Genomic DNA, 16,582 nt, shown 5'->3' with positions numbered 1-16,582 from the left:
GAGACCTTGGGGACTGCTGCGTGAGCAAAGCCACTCTGAGCATCAGCACCATGGAGGTACGCATGGGCCCCTACACTCGACTTACTAACACCACTAGCACTTACGAACACCACCCACACTTACGAACACCACCCGCACTTATAAACACCACCCACACTTACGAACGAGCTTCCATGAAATATATATTTGTTTAACATCGACTTACAACTCGCACTAGCGAACCGAACCGTGGAACGATCCTCCGCGAGATGTAGTGAGTGTTTGTGATGCCTGTACACTACTCTGTGGCACCACGGTGGCTATGAGATGTTAACAACCTCACTAGGTATACAGGAGGTCGTGGTTTCGACCCCGACCCTTAGGCCTATTGTTTATTTGAAGTCTGTGTGTGTAGAGGAGCCTACTCTCAATATTGTTTTTGTGTGTGTGTGTGCGTGTAGACGAGCCAAGCTGGAGCGAGAAGGAAAAAGGGAGTCTCTGACAACACGTGGAGCGCGCTGTCAGCAGCCGGCACCGGCCCTATCTGCAGTAAATCGCCTCGAGGTGAGAACAGCAGTGAGCAAACATGTCCATTGGTGAATGGGGGGAAGTCACTACCGCCATTTTGCATGGGGGACTTCACAGTGGCCATGTTGCTTAGGGGACTTTATGGCAGCCATGTTGCACGGGTGACTTCATTGTTGCAATTTTGCATGGGGGATGTCACGGCAGCCATGTTGCATGGGGTACATTACTATGGCCATGTTGCATGGGGACGTCATTCTGGACATGTTACGTGGGGGATTTCACGGTGGCCATGATGCATGGCAGTCTATAGGATGGCCACGTTGCATGAGGGATATCACAGTGGCCATGTTGCATGGGGGTTGTCATGGTGGCCATGTGACATGGGGGATGTAACGGCAGCAATGTTGCGTAAGGGATGTAACTTTGGCCATGTTGCAAGGGGGACTTTATTGCGGCCATGTTGCATGAGGGCTGTCCTAATGGCCATGTTGCATGGGGGATGTCACGTCAGCCATATTGGATGGGGGTTGTCATGGTGGCCATGTTACATGTGTATACAGTATTTGGCTGTCGCGATATATTTCCACGTGATGAAGATGATGATATCAGCCACTTCGGTGGGGCTTTACCAGCCAAAATAAATATATATATAGTTTAGTTTTACGATGGGTCCCTGTGGGTGTTTATTGTTCGATATGAGCATGGATCTCTGTGGGTCTCTATGGATCTATATAAGTATGGGTCTCTATGGGTCTCTATGGTTCGATACTTGTATGGGTCTCTATGGGTCTCTGTGGGTCTCTATGGTTCGATACGAGTTTGGGTTTCTGTGGGTCTCTGTGGGTCTGAGTTGAGTGATGAGTCTCCACGTGAAGATGATGATGAGGATGATGATGAAGCTCTTACCTGGAATGTAAAAGAAACAGAAATAGTTGAAAGTTTAAGTTGTTGTTGCTGGCACGTGTGCAGAGATCCTGGATCTCATTGGGCCCCAGCTGAGCCATCGCCAGAAGCTGGAGCTGGCGGCCATGAAACAAGTATGGTTCTTCACTGTGGACAAGGTCGGCAAACCCTGGGGCGGCAGCAACGACAGCTACCACGACGAAAACAACAACTACATCCCTGTGAGGCTCACAGAGATACCCATAGAGACCCACAGAGCCACACATAGAGACACCCACAGAGACCCACAGAGACACCCATAGAGAACCACAGAGACCCAAAGAGACACCCACAGAGAGCCACAGAGACACCCATAGAGACCCACAGAGACCCACTCCTATTGAGACCCACAGAAGCACCCAAAGAGACACCATTAGACACCCACAGAGGTTTTTGTTGGGTTAGAAGGCATGAGTATAAATTTGTAACCTGCCACCACCACCAGACACAGACAGTCAGTTAAGGTTTTGTGTTACGGGTTTCTGGGGGTCTCTGTGGGTGTCTAAGGATCTGTGTGGGTCTTTATTGGTCTGGGTGTCTGTGGGTCTCTCTGAGGATCTCAAGATCTGGGTCTCTGTGTATGTGTTAAAGTTATTTCACGCCGTATGTAGCAAACTTTGGCTAATTCTCCCACAACGACGTCGGCCGCAGTGGCCAGGAGATGTTAACTCCCTCGCCTGGTATGCAGAATGTCGTGGGTTGGATACCGACCTTGACGCCTGCTGTATATTTGGAGTTTGCGTCTCTATCTCTCTCTCCGTGGTTGCGCGGATTTTTCTCCCGGTCCTCCGTTTTCTTTCCTTCCACATTTATAATCAACGTCACCACACATTGAGAGCAATTGGCTTCCGCTATACATTTCCACACGGTGGTAATGATAAGGCCACTTCGTTGAGCAATGATTTGAGATGGCCAGGTCGCTTTTGAACAAGAAGAGTTACTTAGCAGCTCAGTGGAGGAGCCTTTAACAGCATAACAATAGGCTGCAGCCTTTCTGGAAATAAAACACATACTGGTGGTGAACATGCAAACAACAACATGCTCTGATAATATGGCATTGCCTTTGAAACTGATTGGTCTACACCAGAGAGAACAGCCTTCTTTCGGGCCTTGTCTCAATACCTGGGTCTCACCACCAGTGTCTCGCCACCAGCGTCTCACTACCAGCGTCTCACAACCAGCGTCTCACAACCTGTGTCTCACCACCAGTGTCTCACCACCAGTGTCTCACCACCAGTATCTCATTACCTGTATCTCACTACCTGTCTCACTACCTGTCTCACCACCAGTATCTCATTACCTGTATCTCAATACCTGTCTCACCACCAGTGTCTCACAACCTGTGTCTCACCACCAGTGTCTCGCCACCAGCGTCTCACTACCAGCGTCTCACAACCAGCGTCTCACAACCTGTGTCTCACAACCTGTGTCTCACCACCAGTGTCTCACCACCAGTGTCTCACCACCAGTGTCTCACCACCAGTGTCTCATTACCTGTATCTCACTACCTGTCTCACCACCAGTGTCTCACCACCAGTGTCTCATTACCTGTATCTCACTACCTGTCTCACCACCAGTATCTCACCACCAGTATCTCACCACCAGTGTCTCACCACCAGTGTCTCACCACCAGTGTCTCACCACCAGTGTCTCACCACCAGTGTCTCACCACCAGTGTCTCACTACCCAGTGTTAGATGGATAAACGCAAAAAGGCGAACAACTCCCCCAAGTTTTAATGCAATTCGGTATTCTTGGGTCTTTCAGTAAATTAACGTACTGTAGATAGGTTCAAAGAAAATAAAAAAAAATAACAGGAAGACGACCGCTTACGTTGCGATCGAAACGTCGTAGTTTTCTGTTATATTTTATTATTTTCTTTGAACCTATCTACGTGACTTTACCGAAAGACCCAAGAATTTGAATTCCTGCAGTCACAAAAGCTTTAAGTCAAGCATTCGGCAGTTTAACGAACCATTTATACGTTTCCGCGATCTAACACGCAAGCAAAAATAAACCTCCGTGGTGGAAAATGGCGGTCTTGGAAGCCCCGACTGCTGCTGCCACCACCGAGCGTTAGGCGCTCTGATTGCGACGCCTCTGAGTACCGGCCCCCGCCTCTTCCTCCGCCTCCTAGTTCCGCAACGAACAGCTCAACTACCGCTATGAGATGCAGAAGATGATCGGCGAGGGAGGCCAGGGCCTGGTGCTGCAGTGCCGCGACCACAAAACCAAAACGCTCGTGGCCGTCAAGATCCTGTCGCTGCCCTTGTGGTGAGTCAGAGGGCCTTCCGCGGTGGCCCACACTCTCGGAAAATAATCATCAATGATTGGAGTTAAAGCCGTGAAACTGCCACTAACTATGGACTCGCTGACAAAATACTAACTGCCGCAAAACTTCTGCTAACTATAAACTAACAAAATACTAACTGCCGTAAAACTACTGCTAAATATGAACAAACTAAAAAAGATACTAACTGCCATAAAACTGCTGCTAAATTGGAACCAACAAATGTTTAACTGTCGTAAAACTTACTGCTAACTATGAACTAACTCACCAAATAATAACCTGCCGTGAGACGACTGCTATGAACTAAAGTTAACTTTCAAAATAATACCTACCGTGCAACTATTACTAACTATAAACTAAAAACTAACAGACCCATAGAGACCCACAGAGACCCATAGAGACCAACAAAGACACCCAGACCCTGAGAGACCCACAGAGGCCCACAGCAACACCCAGACCCTGAGAGACCCACAGAGACACCCACAGCGACACCCAGACCGTTAGAAATACACAGAGACACCCAGACCCTTAGAGACCCAAGAGACACCCAGACAAATAGAGACCCTTAGAGAACCACATAAACACCCAGACCCATAGAAACCCACAGATATCCACAGAGTAACCCACAGAGACACCCACAGAGACACTCACAGAGACCCATAGATTCACCCACGGAGACCCCCACAGAGCCCCCACAGAGTCACCCACAGAGACCCCCACAGTCACCCACAGAGACCCGCACAGTCACCCACAGAGACCTCCACAGAGTCACCCACAGAGACACCGACAGAGACCCCCACAGAGACACCCACAGAGACCCCCACAGCCACCCACAGAGACCCCCACAGAGTCACCCACAGAGACCCTCACACAGACCCCCACAGAGACCCCTACAGAGACCCCCACAGGGACCCCCACAGAGACACCCACAGAGACCCCCACAGTCACCCACAGAGACCCAAACAGTCACCCACAGAGACCCCCACAGAGTCACCCACAGAGTCAACGACAGAGACCCCCACAGAGACCCCCACACAGACCCCCACAGAGACCCCCACACAGACCCCCACACAGACCCCCACAGAGACCCCCACACAGACCCCCACAGAGACCCCCACAGAGTCACCCACACAGAGTCACCCACACAGAGACACCCACAGAGTCACCCACACAGAGTCACCCACAGAGACACCCACACAGAGACACCCACACAGAGTCACCCACACAGAGTCACCCACACAGAGTCACCCACACAGAGTCACCCAAACAGAGTCACCCACACAGAATCACCCACAGAATCACCCACAGAGTCACCCACACAGAGACACCCACACAGAGTCACCCACACAGAGTCACCCACAGCGTCACACACACAGAGTCATCCACAGAGACACCTACACAGAGTCATCCACACAGAGAAACCCACACAGAGTCACCCACACAGAGTCACCCACACAAAATCACCCACACAGAAACACCCACAGAGTCACCCACAGAGACCCCCACACAGAGTCACCCACACATAGTCACCCACACAGAGTCACCCACACAGAGACACCCACACAGAGTCACCCACACAGACTCACGCACAGAGAAACCCACACAGTCAATCACACAGAGTCACCCACACAGAGTCACCCACACAGAGCCACCCACGCAGAGTCACACCCACAGAGTCCCCCACACAGAGTCACCCACACTGAGTCACCCACACTGAGTCACCCACACAGAGTCACCCACACAGAGTCACCCACACAGCGTCACCCACACAGAGTCATCCACAGAGACAGGCACACAGAGTCACCCACACAGAGACACCTACACAGAGTCACCCACACAGAGTCACCCACACAGAGTCACCCACACAGAGACACCCATACAGAGTCACCCACACAGAGACACCCACACAAAGACACCCACACAGAGTCATCCACAGAGTTACCCACACAGTCACCCACACAGAGTCACCCACACAGAGTCACCCACACAGAGTCACCCACACAGAGTCACCCACACAGAGTCACACACACAGAGTCACCCACAGAGTCACCCACAGAGTCACCCACACAGAGTCACCCACACAGAGTCACCCACACAGAGACCCCCACACAGAGACCCCAACACAGAGACACCCACAGAGTCACCCACACAGGGTCACCCACACAGAGACACCCACACAGAGAGTCACCCACACAGAGTCACCCATACAGAGCCACCCACAGCGTCACCCACACAGAGTCATCCACAGAGTCACACACACAGAGTCACACACACAGAGTCACCCACAGAGTCACCCACAGAGTCACCCACACAGAGTCACCCACACAGAGTCACCCACACAGAGTCACCCACACAGAGACCCCCACACAGAGACCCCAACACAGAGACACCCACAGAGTCACCCACACAGGGTCACCCACACAGAGACACCCACACAGAGAGTCACCCACACAGAGTCACCCATACAGAGCCACCCACAGCGTCACCCACACAGAGTCATCCACAGAGACACCCACACAGAGACACCCACACAGAGTCACCCACACAGAGTCACCCATACAGAGCCACCCACAGCGTCACCCACACAGAGTCATCCACAGAGTCACCCACACAGAGACACCCACACAGAGTCACCCACACAGAGTCACCCACAGCGTCACCCACACAGAGTCATCCACAGAGACACCTACACAGAGTCATCCACACAGAGAAACCCACACAGAGTCACCCACACAGAGTCACCCACACAAAATCACCCACACAGAAACACCCACAGAGTCACCCACAGAGACCCCCACACAGAGTCACCCACACATAGTCACCCACACAGAGTCACCCACACAGAGACACCCACACAGAGTCACCCACACAGACTCACGCACAGAGAAACCCACACAGTCAATCACACAGAGTCACCCACACAGAGTCACCCACACAGAGCCACCCACGCAGAGTCACACCCACAGAGTCCCCCACACAGAGTCACCCACACTGAGTCACCCACACTGAGTCACCCACACAGAGTCACCCACACAGAGTCACCCACACAGCGTCACCCACACAGAGTCATCCACAGAGACACGCACACAGAGTCACCCACACAGAGACACCTACACAGAGTCACCCACACAGAGTCACCCACACAGAGTCACCCACACAGAGACACCCATACAGAGTCACCCACACAGAGACACCCACACAAAGACACCCACACAGAGTCATCCACAGAGTTACCCACACAGTCACCCACACAGAGTCACCCACACAGAGTCACCCACACAGAGTCACCCACACAGAGTCACCCACACAGAGTCACCCACACAGAGTCACACACACAGAGTCACCCACAGAGTCACCCACAGAGTCACCCACACAGAGTCACCCACACAGAGTCACCCACACAGAGACCCCCACACAGAGACCCCAACACAGAGACACCCACAGAGTCACCCACACAGGGTCACCCACACAGAGACACCCACACAGAGAGTCACCCACACAGAGTCACCCATACAGAGCCACCCACAGCGTCACCCACACAGAGTCATCCACAGAGTCACACACACAGAGTCACACACACAGAGTCACCCACAGAGTCACCCACAGAGTCACCCACACAGAGTCACCCACACAGAGTCACCCACACAGAGTCACCCACACAGAGACCCCCACACAGAGACCCCAACACAGAGACACCCACAGAGTCACCCACACAGGGTCACCCACACAGAGACACCCACACAGAGAGTCACCCACACAGAGTCACCCATACAGAGCCACCCACAGCGTCACCCACACAGAGTCATCCACAGAGACACCCACACAGAGACACCCACACAGAGTCACCAACACAGAGTCACCCATACAGAGCCACCCACAGCGTCACCCACACAGAGTCATCCACAGAGTCACCCACACAGAGACACCCACACAGAGTCACCCACACAGAGTCACCCACAGCGTCACCCACACAGAGTCATCCACAGAGACACCTACACAGAGTCATCCACACAGAGAAACCCACACAGAGTCACCCACACAGAGTCACCCACACAGAGTCACCCACACAAAATCACCCACACAGAAACACCCACAGAGTCACCCACACAGAGTCACCCACAGAGACCCCCACACAGAGTCACCCACACATAGTCACCCACACAGAGTCACCCACACAGAGACACCCACACAGAGTCACCCACACAGACTCACGCACAGAGTCACCCAGACAGAGTCACCCAGACAGAGTCACCCAGACAGAGTCACCCAGACAGAGTCACCCAGACAGAGACACCCACACACAGTCACCCACATAGTCACCCACACAGAGACACCCACAGAGTCACCCACACAGAGTCACCCACACAGAGTCACCCACACAGAGACACCCACACAGAGAGTCACCCACAGAGAGTCACCCACACAGAGCCACCCACAGAGTCACCCACACAGAGTCACCCACACAAAATCACCCACAGAAACACCCACACAGAGACCCTCACAGAGTCACCCACAGAGTCACCCACACAGAGTCACCCACAGAAACCCCCACACATAGTCACCCACACAGAGACACCCACACAGAGTCACCCACACAGAGTTACACACACAGAGACACCCACACAGAGTCACCCACACAGAGTCACCCACAGAGTAACCTACACAGAGACCTTCACAGAGTCACCCACACAAAGTCACCCACACAAAGTCACCCACACAGAGTCACCCACACAGAGACACCCACACAGAGTCACCCACAGAGTCACCCACAGAGTCACCCACAGAGACACCCAGACAGAGTCACCCAGACAGAGTCACCCAGACAGAGTCACGCACACAGAGCACACAGAGACACACACACAGTCACCCACACAGAGTCACCCACACAGAGTCACCCACACAGAGTCACTCACACAGAGACACCCACACAGAGACACACACACAGAGTCACCCACACAGAGACACCCACCCAGAGTCACCCACAGAGTCACCCACACAGTGTCACCCACACAGAGTCACCCACACAGAGTCACCCACACAGAGTCACCCACACAGATTCACCCACAGAGTCACCCACACAGAGTCACCCACACAGAGTCACCCACACAGAGTCACCGTTGATTCCGTGGCCTTCCCCCTCCCGCTGCCCAGCTCCTCGACAATGGTCCGTCAGAGGACGGAGCTGGAGGTGGCCAAAAAGCTGCAGGGCAGGGACAGCGATGAGCGCTACGGAGTCATCCGAGTCCTGGACACGTTCGAATTCCGCGGCCACAATTGCCTCGTCGTCGAGCTCTTGAAGTACGTGAACCTTCCCCCCCTCCCCCCCTCCACCACCCACGTGCGTGTCCATTGCTCCGTTCGATAGTTGATTTATTTCGGAATTAATATTTATTTCATATTTGATCAGGCAACTAGATTGATCGATTTATCACATTTATTAATTGAGTTTTACATGCTGGGCTTTTGCGACCATTATAATCCATAATAGAGGTATTTTTGGGTTAGATCGCTTAAAAATATAAATGTTGTGTCGTTTAACCCGCCACCACCCGACACAGCCAACTAGTAAGGGTTGTCACACACTAGCGCTGTACACACTAGTACAGCACTAGTGTGTAGTGTATAGTAGTGTAGTGTATAGTTTAGTATAATGGTACAGCACAACGGTGTGTTGGACAGCCAAGCCACAACATTTACGATCTCTGAGTACGTTTCGCCAGTAATTACAACCAGCTTCATCAGGCGACAGCCAGATTTTGTGGAGAATTCCACCTGTTCCGTTCCTTATAAAGAGGCACAGATGTGGTGACCACACTTCTGTGCGGTAAAGTTGGGCGGGGGATTAATTTTCTAATTTGTTCCCCAATAGCTTTATTTAATACCCGCCCCCCCCACCCCCCCCGCCAAAACTAACCAAGTGGCACATTCGGTTTGGGTTCCGGGTTGTGGGTCGCCCTGCGGACGTCATCGGAACGGGTAAGGGGTTTTAACGTCGTCGTCATTGTTGTCGTGCCAGGAAGAGCCTCTACGATGTCATGATCAAATGGAGCATCAGGCGAATCTACGTGAGGCGGTTGAGGGAGTACACCAGGGCCATCCTCGACTTCCTGTTGTACGCCAAGGGGCGGGGCATCATCCACGGGGACATCAAGCCGGTGAGCGGAGCGGGCACGGTGGTCGCGCCCTCTCATCGGGGCGCTCGGTTAGCTGGCGCGGAGGGCAGCCCGGCCACTGTTGATCGCGGGGTCGATGCGGTGGCTCCGTCCATCTGGAGGGAGGTAGTGGTAGTGTTGGTGGTGGGGTCACTTTACCTCCGGTGAAGACGATCCCGGACGAGGTGGACACTCGTACCGTAGAGGCAGGCCGGCCATGGTTGATCGCAGGGTCAATGCGCTGGCTCCGTCCTTCTACTGTGACTCTGCCACCTCCTCCTTCCAGATGGAGGAGGTAGCAGGAGATGTTACCTACCTCGCGAGGTATACAGGAGGTCGTGGGTTCGATCCCGACCCTGACGCCTGCTGTATGTTTGGAGTCTGCGTCTCTCTCTCCCCGTGGTGGTCACGTGGATTTTACTCCGGGTCCTCCGGTTTTTCCCTCCATGTTCAGAATCAACATCACCAAGCGTTTAAAGTATTTGACCGCTGCTTTAACATTTCCGCGTGATGATGATGATGATATCAGCCCACTTGGTTGAGCTATCGTTTGTGATGGCCAGGTCGCTTCTGACAAAACAGCTGCACAGCAGCACAGAGTGGGGCCTTACTCCTAGTAAAGTAAAACATAGCTTAGTTTTAGTTTGGGTCTCTCTATGTCTGTGTGGGTCTCTATGAGTATGAGTCTCTCTAAGTCTGTGTGAGTCTCTATGAGTATGGGTCTATTTCAGCTTTTATGGGTCTCTATGAGTATGGGGTTCTGTAGGTCTTTATGGGTCTCTATGAGTATGGGTCTCTGTTGGTCTGTGTGGGTCTCGATGAGAATGGGTCTCTGTTGGTCTGTGTAGGTCTCTATGAGAATGGGTCTCTATATCTGTGTGGGTCTTTATGAGTATGGGTCTCTGTGGGTGTGTATGGGTCTCTATGGGCCTGTTGAAACATGTGTTTAGAGTGTTTGGCTGCTGCTATAAATGTCCACGCAATGATGATGATGTTATTACGTAATGGCCAGGTCGTTTCTGATAGAATAGCTACACAGCAGCTGAGCGGGGCCTTACACACTGGTAGTAACATAAAACAAATAGGTTTAGTAGTTTATTAAAACGACTTTGAACGAGTCTCAGGCACATAGCCCATGCCGAAAGTGGGAGGGGGGGGGGGGCTGCCTGTGTGGGTGTGAATGCGCCACTTTGCGTGATAGTCCCACTGCTGGCTGGACACTCTTGCCGTAACCTCAGAGCGTGGAATTCCTTCTCTGTCTCTCCCCTTTGTCCAGGATAACATTCTGCTCACCGCGGCCGGCAAAGTCAGGGTCACCGACTTCGGGTGGAGCTCCTACCTGAAGCATAAAAGTGAGTGGCTTTGCGTGCGTGGAGTTTCTTTTTTCAGGGTTAGCTCGCGTCAACGTAAACGTTGCGTCGTCAAACCCGCCGCCATCCGACGCAGGCAGTAAGTGAGGTTCAGCGTCACGTGAACAGGACGCTCCAAATCGCCACTTGCACATCACTAGCCGGTGTGCTGGAGATGTAAATCCACTACGACGTTTACAATTCGAGCGATTACAGCTGAGCATCATCATCGGGCGGGCAGCCAGAGTACGTGGTCCAACCCAAAAACTCGTCTCCGCCGTGAAATATCGGTCGCAGAAGCCGACTAGGCATTTAACCGACCGAAAAAAGAAACCTGTTCAACCCACGTCGCTGTTGACGGAGGGGCTATTTTATATTCATCGTCGTTGTTGTTGTTGTTGCTGTGCAGCCCAACACGTGTGCGGGACGTTGCCCTACATGGCCCCGGAGCTGCTGCTGGGCTACTATGTCACCTGTGCTGTGGACATGTGGGCCCTGGGCTGCACCGTGGCCGAGATGGCCACCCGCAAGTATCTCTTTGATTCACGGACCTACACAGAACACCTGGCCTACTGCATCAAGGTACGGTCGGTGGGTGGGTACGGTGGGTATGGTGGGTGGGTATGGTGAGTAGGTACGGTGGGTATGGTGGGTGGCTGGGCGGGCAGGTCTCTATGGATATGGGTCTCTGTGGGTCTGCACAGAGACCCATACACATAGAGACCCATGCAGACCCACAGATACCAATACTCATAGAGTTTGGTTCGTCTGGCGGCCACAAACAACCGGCGAGGAATATCTAACCTGGTCCTGGACCTCTCATAGGTCCACGCAGCCTCAAACGAGTACTTGGTGTAGCGGTGTGTAGTAAACATTTCCACTGGGGGAGACAAAGGTGGCCGGGCGTGGTGCTGGGCACCCACCCCCTTGTGTGCCATTCCGGCCTTCATAAGTGCTGTTCGCGACTAACAGTGCTTGCCCCAGCAATCAGATAAGGCTTAGACGTGGAGGGGGGGGAGGATTGTTGTCTTTGTACAAAGTGCTGGCCTTTATAGGTGCTGCTTGCGATGAATCAGCACTTGCCCCAGCAATGAGATGAGGCTAATACGGGGAAGGGGAGATTGTTGTATTTGTTCGCAGTGCTGGCCTTCATAGGTGCTGCTCGCTACTAACAGCACTTGCCCTAGCAATGAGATGAGTCTAATAAGGAGAGGGAGGGATTGTTGTCTTTGTACACAGTGCCGGCCTCGACAGGCACTGCCTCCACCACTACTCACCGCTGACAGACGGCACTTGCCCCAATGGGCCCGCTGAGGCTACACCGGCTGTAACCCCTCCCCTCCTCCTTTTTTCTTTGTCCGAAACCGTGCGCAGATCCTGGGCATGCCCCCGAAAAAGATGGTGGACGAAGCACCTAACAAGACAACTTACTTTGGTGAGTCGAAGGCTCGGGCAGGCTGGCGCCAGCAACGTGACCCATTCCCTTTTGTTAGATGGGGGGGTGGCAGTGAGGCTCTTATAGGGCTCTATTGCGGGGGGGGGGGCGCTCTGATTATCCCGGAGGGGGGGGGGTGGGGGTTGGGGATCTTTGTAACAGTCGTTAGGAAGCATAGGTGGGTGGGTGAGCGAGTGGGTGGGTAGGTGGGTGGGGAGGTGAGTGTGTCGGTGAGTGGGTGGGTGGGTTAGTCAGTGGGAGAGTGGGTATGTAGGTGGGTGAGTGGATATGTAGGTAGGTAGGTGGGCGACTGGATAGGTAGGTGGGTAAGTGCATAGGTGGGTGGGTGAGTTGGTCGGTGTGAGCGTAGGTGGGTAAGTGGGCAGGTGTGTGAGTTGGTGGGTATGTAGGTCTATAGGTAGGTGGGTAGGTAAGTGGATGGGCGGGTATGTGGGCGACGTGGTGGTTGGTGACTCTGCGTGCGTCTCTCTGTTTCTGCAGACCCTGAGGGCCTCCCCTACAACCTGTCCAAGCAGGTGGCACCGGGAAGCCTCCCTCTGCACCGCGCGCTGCAGGGCCACCACCCTCAGCTGGTGGACTTCGTCAGCCGTTGCCTGCAGTACGAACCACACTCACCCCTCGCTCACCCCCACTCATCCCCACACCACTCACCCCCACTCACTCACCCCCACTCAGCACCCCATACCTGTCAACACCTTATCACTGCCCTACCTTACTACAGACACAACATTATTGGTCACCCCGTGACCCTTATAAATCTCAACGTTCATCCTGCAACGTCCCATCACAAGGGACAAACAAACAAATAGACACGAATTATTGTTGTTGCCCAGAATTGAAACGGCTGCACTCCATACAGACCTGAAAACACAATTTCCCTGCACAAGAATACGGAATAAACCATACGGTTTGACAGCTCTGCCACCAACTCACCACCCACCACCACTCCCTCCCACCCTCTCCATCTCTCCCCCCACGCCACTATCTCCCCACTCTCCCCCCACCTCCCACCCTGTCAAATCATCTCACCATGCCCCTCTCACCACGTGTGTGTCTCCCCCCATCCCTCCCCTCCCTCCCCGTGCGTCTCCCAATAGATGGGATCCGAATCTCCGGATGACGCCTGAGCAGGCGCTGGCTCACAGCTGGCTCCAAACCACCACCACCACGACCACCCGGGACACTACCAGAAGGGCCACCCCCACCGTCAGCGAGGCCACCCCCACCAATGGCACCATCCGGGCCACCACCACCACCAGCAGGGGCACCGCCAGCGAGGCCACCACCAGCAGCAAGGCCACCCCCACTGCCAGCGAGGCCAACCCCACCACCACCACCATTCGGGCCACCACCACCATCACCACCATCCTGGCCACCACCACCAGCGAGGCCACCACCAGCAGCAAGGCCACCCCCACTGCCAGCGAGGCCAACCCCACCACCACCACCATTCTGGCCACCACCACCACCATCCTGGCCACCACCGCCAGCGAGGCCACCACCAGCAGCAAGGCCACCCCCACTGCCAGCGAGGCCAACCCCACCACCACCACCATCCGGGCCACCACCGTCACTCGGGCCACCACCACCAGCGAGGCCACCCCCACTGCCAGCGAGGCCACCCCCACAACCACCACCATCCGAGCCACCACCACCAGCTGGGCCGACACCACCAACTGGGCCACCATCACCATCAGCAGCAGCGGTGGCACCACTCCTGTGCAGGGATCTGCAGCTGCTGAGCCACGGTGAGCCTCTCTCTGTGTACCTCGCCTGGTACGCAGGAAGTCGTGAGTTCGATCCCGACCCTGATGAGATTTTAACCACCTCGCCTGATACGCAGGAGGTCGTGGGTTCAATCCCGATCCTGATGAGACGTTAACTACTTCGCCTGGTACGCAGGACGTCGTGGGTTCGATCCCGACCCTGATGAGACGTCAACTACCTCGCCTGGTACGCAGGAGGTCGTGGGTTCGATCCCGGCCCTGATGAGATGTTAACTACCTCGCCTGGTCTACAGGAGGTCGTGGGCTCGATCCCGACCCTGACGATGCCAGCTGCTGCTGTATATTTGCAGTCTGCGTTTCTGTCCCCGTGGTCACCGCGTGGATTCTTCTCAGGGTCCTCAGGATTTTCCCCTCCACGTTGAGAATCGGCGTCACGCACTTTGAGTATTTGACTGCCGCTATGAATGTCCACGCGATGAAGATGATGATGATGATATCTGCCCACTTGATTCGGCTATCATTCGAGATGGCCAAGTCGTTTCTGGTCTAAGTGGGTCTATGGGTCTCTGTGGGTCTATGCGTCTCTGTGATTATGGGCCTCAGGGGTCTGTATGGGTCTCTATGAGTATGGGTCTCTGGGGTCTGTATAGGCTCTATTAGTATGGGTCTCTGTGCTTCTCTGAATATGGGTCTATGAGTATGGGTCTGTATAGGTCTCTATTAGTATGGGTCTCTGTAGATCTGTATGGGTCTGTATGAGTATTGGTCTGTATGGGTCTCTATGAGTATGGGTCTCTGTGAATGTAATGAGTGGCTCCAACACGATAAGAACTTGAAACGTTTATTAATAAAACTTCGGTACAGTTGGCCGTCTACTCATCTCTTGTCACTCGCACCACGGATGCATGGCCCCCCAAGCGGCTTCGCTGCCCTGCGCCACGTGGCGCTCACCCCACTCTCTAGCACGCCGCTGGCTGACGGCGCTGGCTAGGGAGCGGCTGATTGGCTGAAGGTCGAGCCGCCACGTGGCCGATGGTGATGGCGGAGCAGCGGCGGCGACAGGAAGCTCCTCTTGATTCTTCACACACCGACCCCGCACCTTGCTCCGGCCCCCGCTTATATTCTCTCCCCGGCGACTAAACCCCGCCTCTGGCCACATCCCTCATGGAACCTTTGGGAGCGTTCCAGAGGCTTCCCGGGTGGCTCCGCCCCATTACCTTTGGCCTCGATGTAATCTTTCCCCGAGATAACCCATAACTGCATATCACACCACACCCCACGTAATAAAGGAGATGGTGCTCTCATTACATGAGTATGGGTCTCTGTAGGTCTATGGGTCTGTATGAGCATTGGTCTGTATGGGTCTCTATGAGTGGGTCTCTGTGGGTATGTATGGGTCTCTATGAGGATGGGTCTCTATGAGTATGGGTCTGTATGGGTCGCTATGAGTATGTGTCTCTGTAGGTCTATGGGTCTCTGTGGGTATGATGACGATGATGATGACGACGACGATGACAATGATGATGACGATGATGATGACGATGTTGATGACGACGATGATGATGACGATGATGACGACGATGATGATGACGACGATGATGATGACGATGATGCGCTGCTGTGGTGTTGCTGCCTCTCTCCACAGAGCGGAGCCGGAGGAGAAGCTCCCATCACCATCGTCACTGCTCACCCAGACCTTTGGAGAGAGGACGGAGGTGGTGGAGACGCAGGAGGAGGATGACGACAACGAGGAGGAGGATAAAGAGGAGAAGGAGGATGAAGAGAAGAAGGATGAAGAGGAGGAAGAGAAGGAGGAGGAAGAGGAGAAGGAAGAGGAGGAGGAGAGGGAGCGAGGGGTCCTGGCGCGTGTGGGCAAGGCGCTCCGCTCACTCCGCTCGCTCTTCGGCCGCCTGCTCCTCTGTGGTGGACGGCCCACGGCAGAGTAGCGGAGTGGTGGTGGTGGAATCGGTGCAACCACCACCACGAGCAGCAGCAGCAGCACCACCACCACCACACTCACCGCACTCACCGCACTCACCACCCACACTCACGACCCACACTCACCCCCCCACTCTCACCACACTCACCACTCACTCACCACCCACACTCACCACCCACACTCACTCACCACCCACACTCACCACACTCACCACCCACTCA

The 16,582-nt window shown here is 54.1% G+C and overlaps 3 protein-coding genes and 1 long non-coding RNA gene across 4 annotated transcripts; all 4 read left to right on the top strand.

The window, feature by feature from the left end:
• Nucleotides 1-1,447: 1,447 nt before the first annotated feature.
• On the top strand, nucleotides 1,448-4,154 carry LOC116958604 (dual specificity tyrosine-phosphorylation-regulated kinase 2-like). The gene is made up of 2 exons (XM_032981325.2): nucleotides 1,448-1,631; nucleotides 3,586-4,154. Exons 1-2 carry the CDS (start codon nucleotides 1,536-1,538, stop codon nucleotides 3,724-3,726), a joined length of 237 nt encoding a protein of 78 aa, XP_032837216.2. The 5' UTR covers nucleotides 1,448-1,535; the 3' UTR covers nucleotides 3,727-4,154.
• A 2,957-nt stretch (nucleotides 4,155-7,111) lies between these two features.
• Nucleotides 7,112-10,464, top strand: LOC142907616 (dual specificity tyrosine-phosphorylation-regulated kinase 4-like). The gene is made up of 2 exons (XM_076057173.1): nucleotides 7,112-9,036; nucleotides 9,755-10,464. The coding sequence occupies exons 1-2, from the start codon at nucleotides 8,900-8,902 to the stop codon at nucleotides 10,056-10,058; spliced, it is 441 nt and encodes a 146-aa protein (XP_075913288.1). The 5' UTR covers nucleotides 7,112-8,899; the 3' UTR covers nucleotides 10,059-10,464.
• Nucleotides 10,465-11,165: 701 nt separating this feature from the next.
• LOC142907692 (uncharacterized) lies at nucleotides 11,166-12,674 on the top strand. The gene is made up of 3 exons (XR_012931198.1): nucleotides 11,166-11,242; nucleotides 11,649-11,821; nucleotides 12,614-12,674. It is a non-coding gene; the product is annotated as an uncharacterized LOC142907692 (long non-coding RNA).
• A 356-nt stretch (nucleotides 12,675-13,030) lies between these two features.
• On the top strand, nucleotides 13,031-15,105 carry LOC142907615 (uncharacterized). The gene is made up of 2 exons (XM_076057172.1): nucleotides 13,031-13,293; nucleotides 13,793-15,105. The coding sequence occupies exon 2, from the start codon at nucleotides 13,812-13,814 to the stop codon at nucleotides 14,445-14,447; it is 636 nt and encodes a 211-aa protein (XP_075913287.1). The 5' UTR covers nucleotides 13,031-13,293; nucleotides 13,793-13,811; the 3' UTR covers nucleotides 14,448-15,105.
• The last annotated feature ends 1,477 nt before the right edge of the window (nucleotides 15,106-16,582 follow it).

Source organism: Petromyzon marinus, chromosome 80 (genome assembly GCF_048934315.1).
Source record: "Petromyzon marinus isolate PM22_M1 ecotype Great Lakes invasive population chromosome 80, UKy_Petmar_22M1.pri1.0, whole genome shotgun sequence".
In the NCBI taxonomy this organism is placed as follows: domain Eukaryota; kingdom Metazoa; phylum Chordata; class Hyperoartia; order Petromyzontiformes; family Petromyzontidae; genus Petromyzon; species Petromyzon marinus.
Note: the sequence above shows the minus strand (reverse complement) of the source record. Positions and strands in the feature narration are given on the sequence as shown.

Coding starts and splice junctions, on each gene's coding strand:
- LOC116958604 (XM_032981325.2), top strand. CDS start 1,536: ATGAAACAAGTATGGTTCTTCACTGTGGACAAGGTCGGCAAACCCTGG. Junction 1,632..3,585: donor AAAACAACAACTACATCCCT/GTGAGGCTCACA, acceptor TCCGCCTCCTAG/TTCCGCAACGAACAGCTCAA.
- LOC142907616 (XM_076057173.1), top strand. CDS start 8,900: ATGGTCCGTCAGAGGACGGAGCTGGAGGTGGCCAAAAAGCTGCAGGGC. Junction 9,037..9,754: donor CTCGTCGTCGAGCTCTTGAA/GTACGTGAACCT, acceptor TTGTCGTGCCAG/GAAGAGCCTCTACGATGTCA.
- LOC142907615 (XM_076057172.1), top strand. CDS start 13,812: ATGACGCCTGAGCAGGCGCTGGCTCACAGCTGGCTCCAAACCACCACC.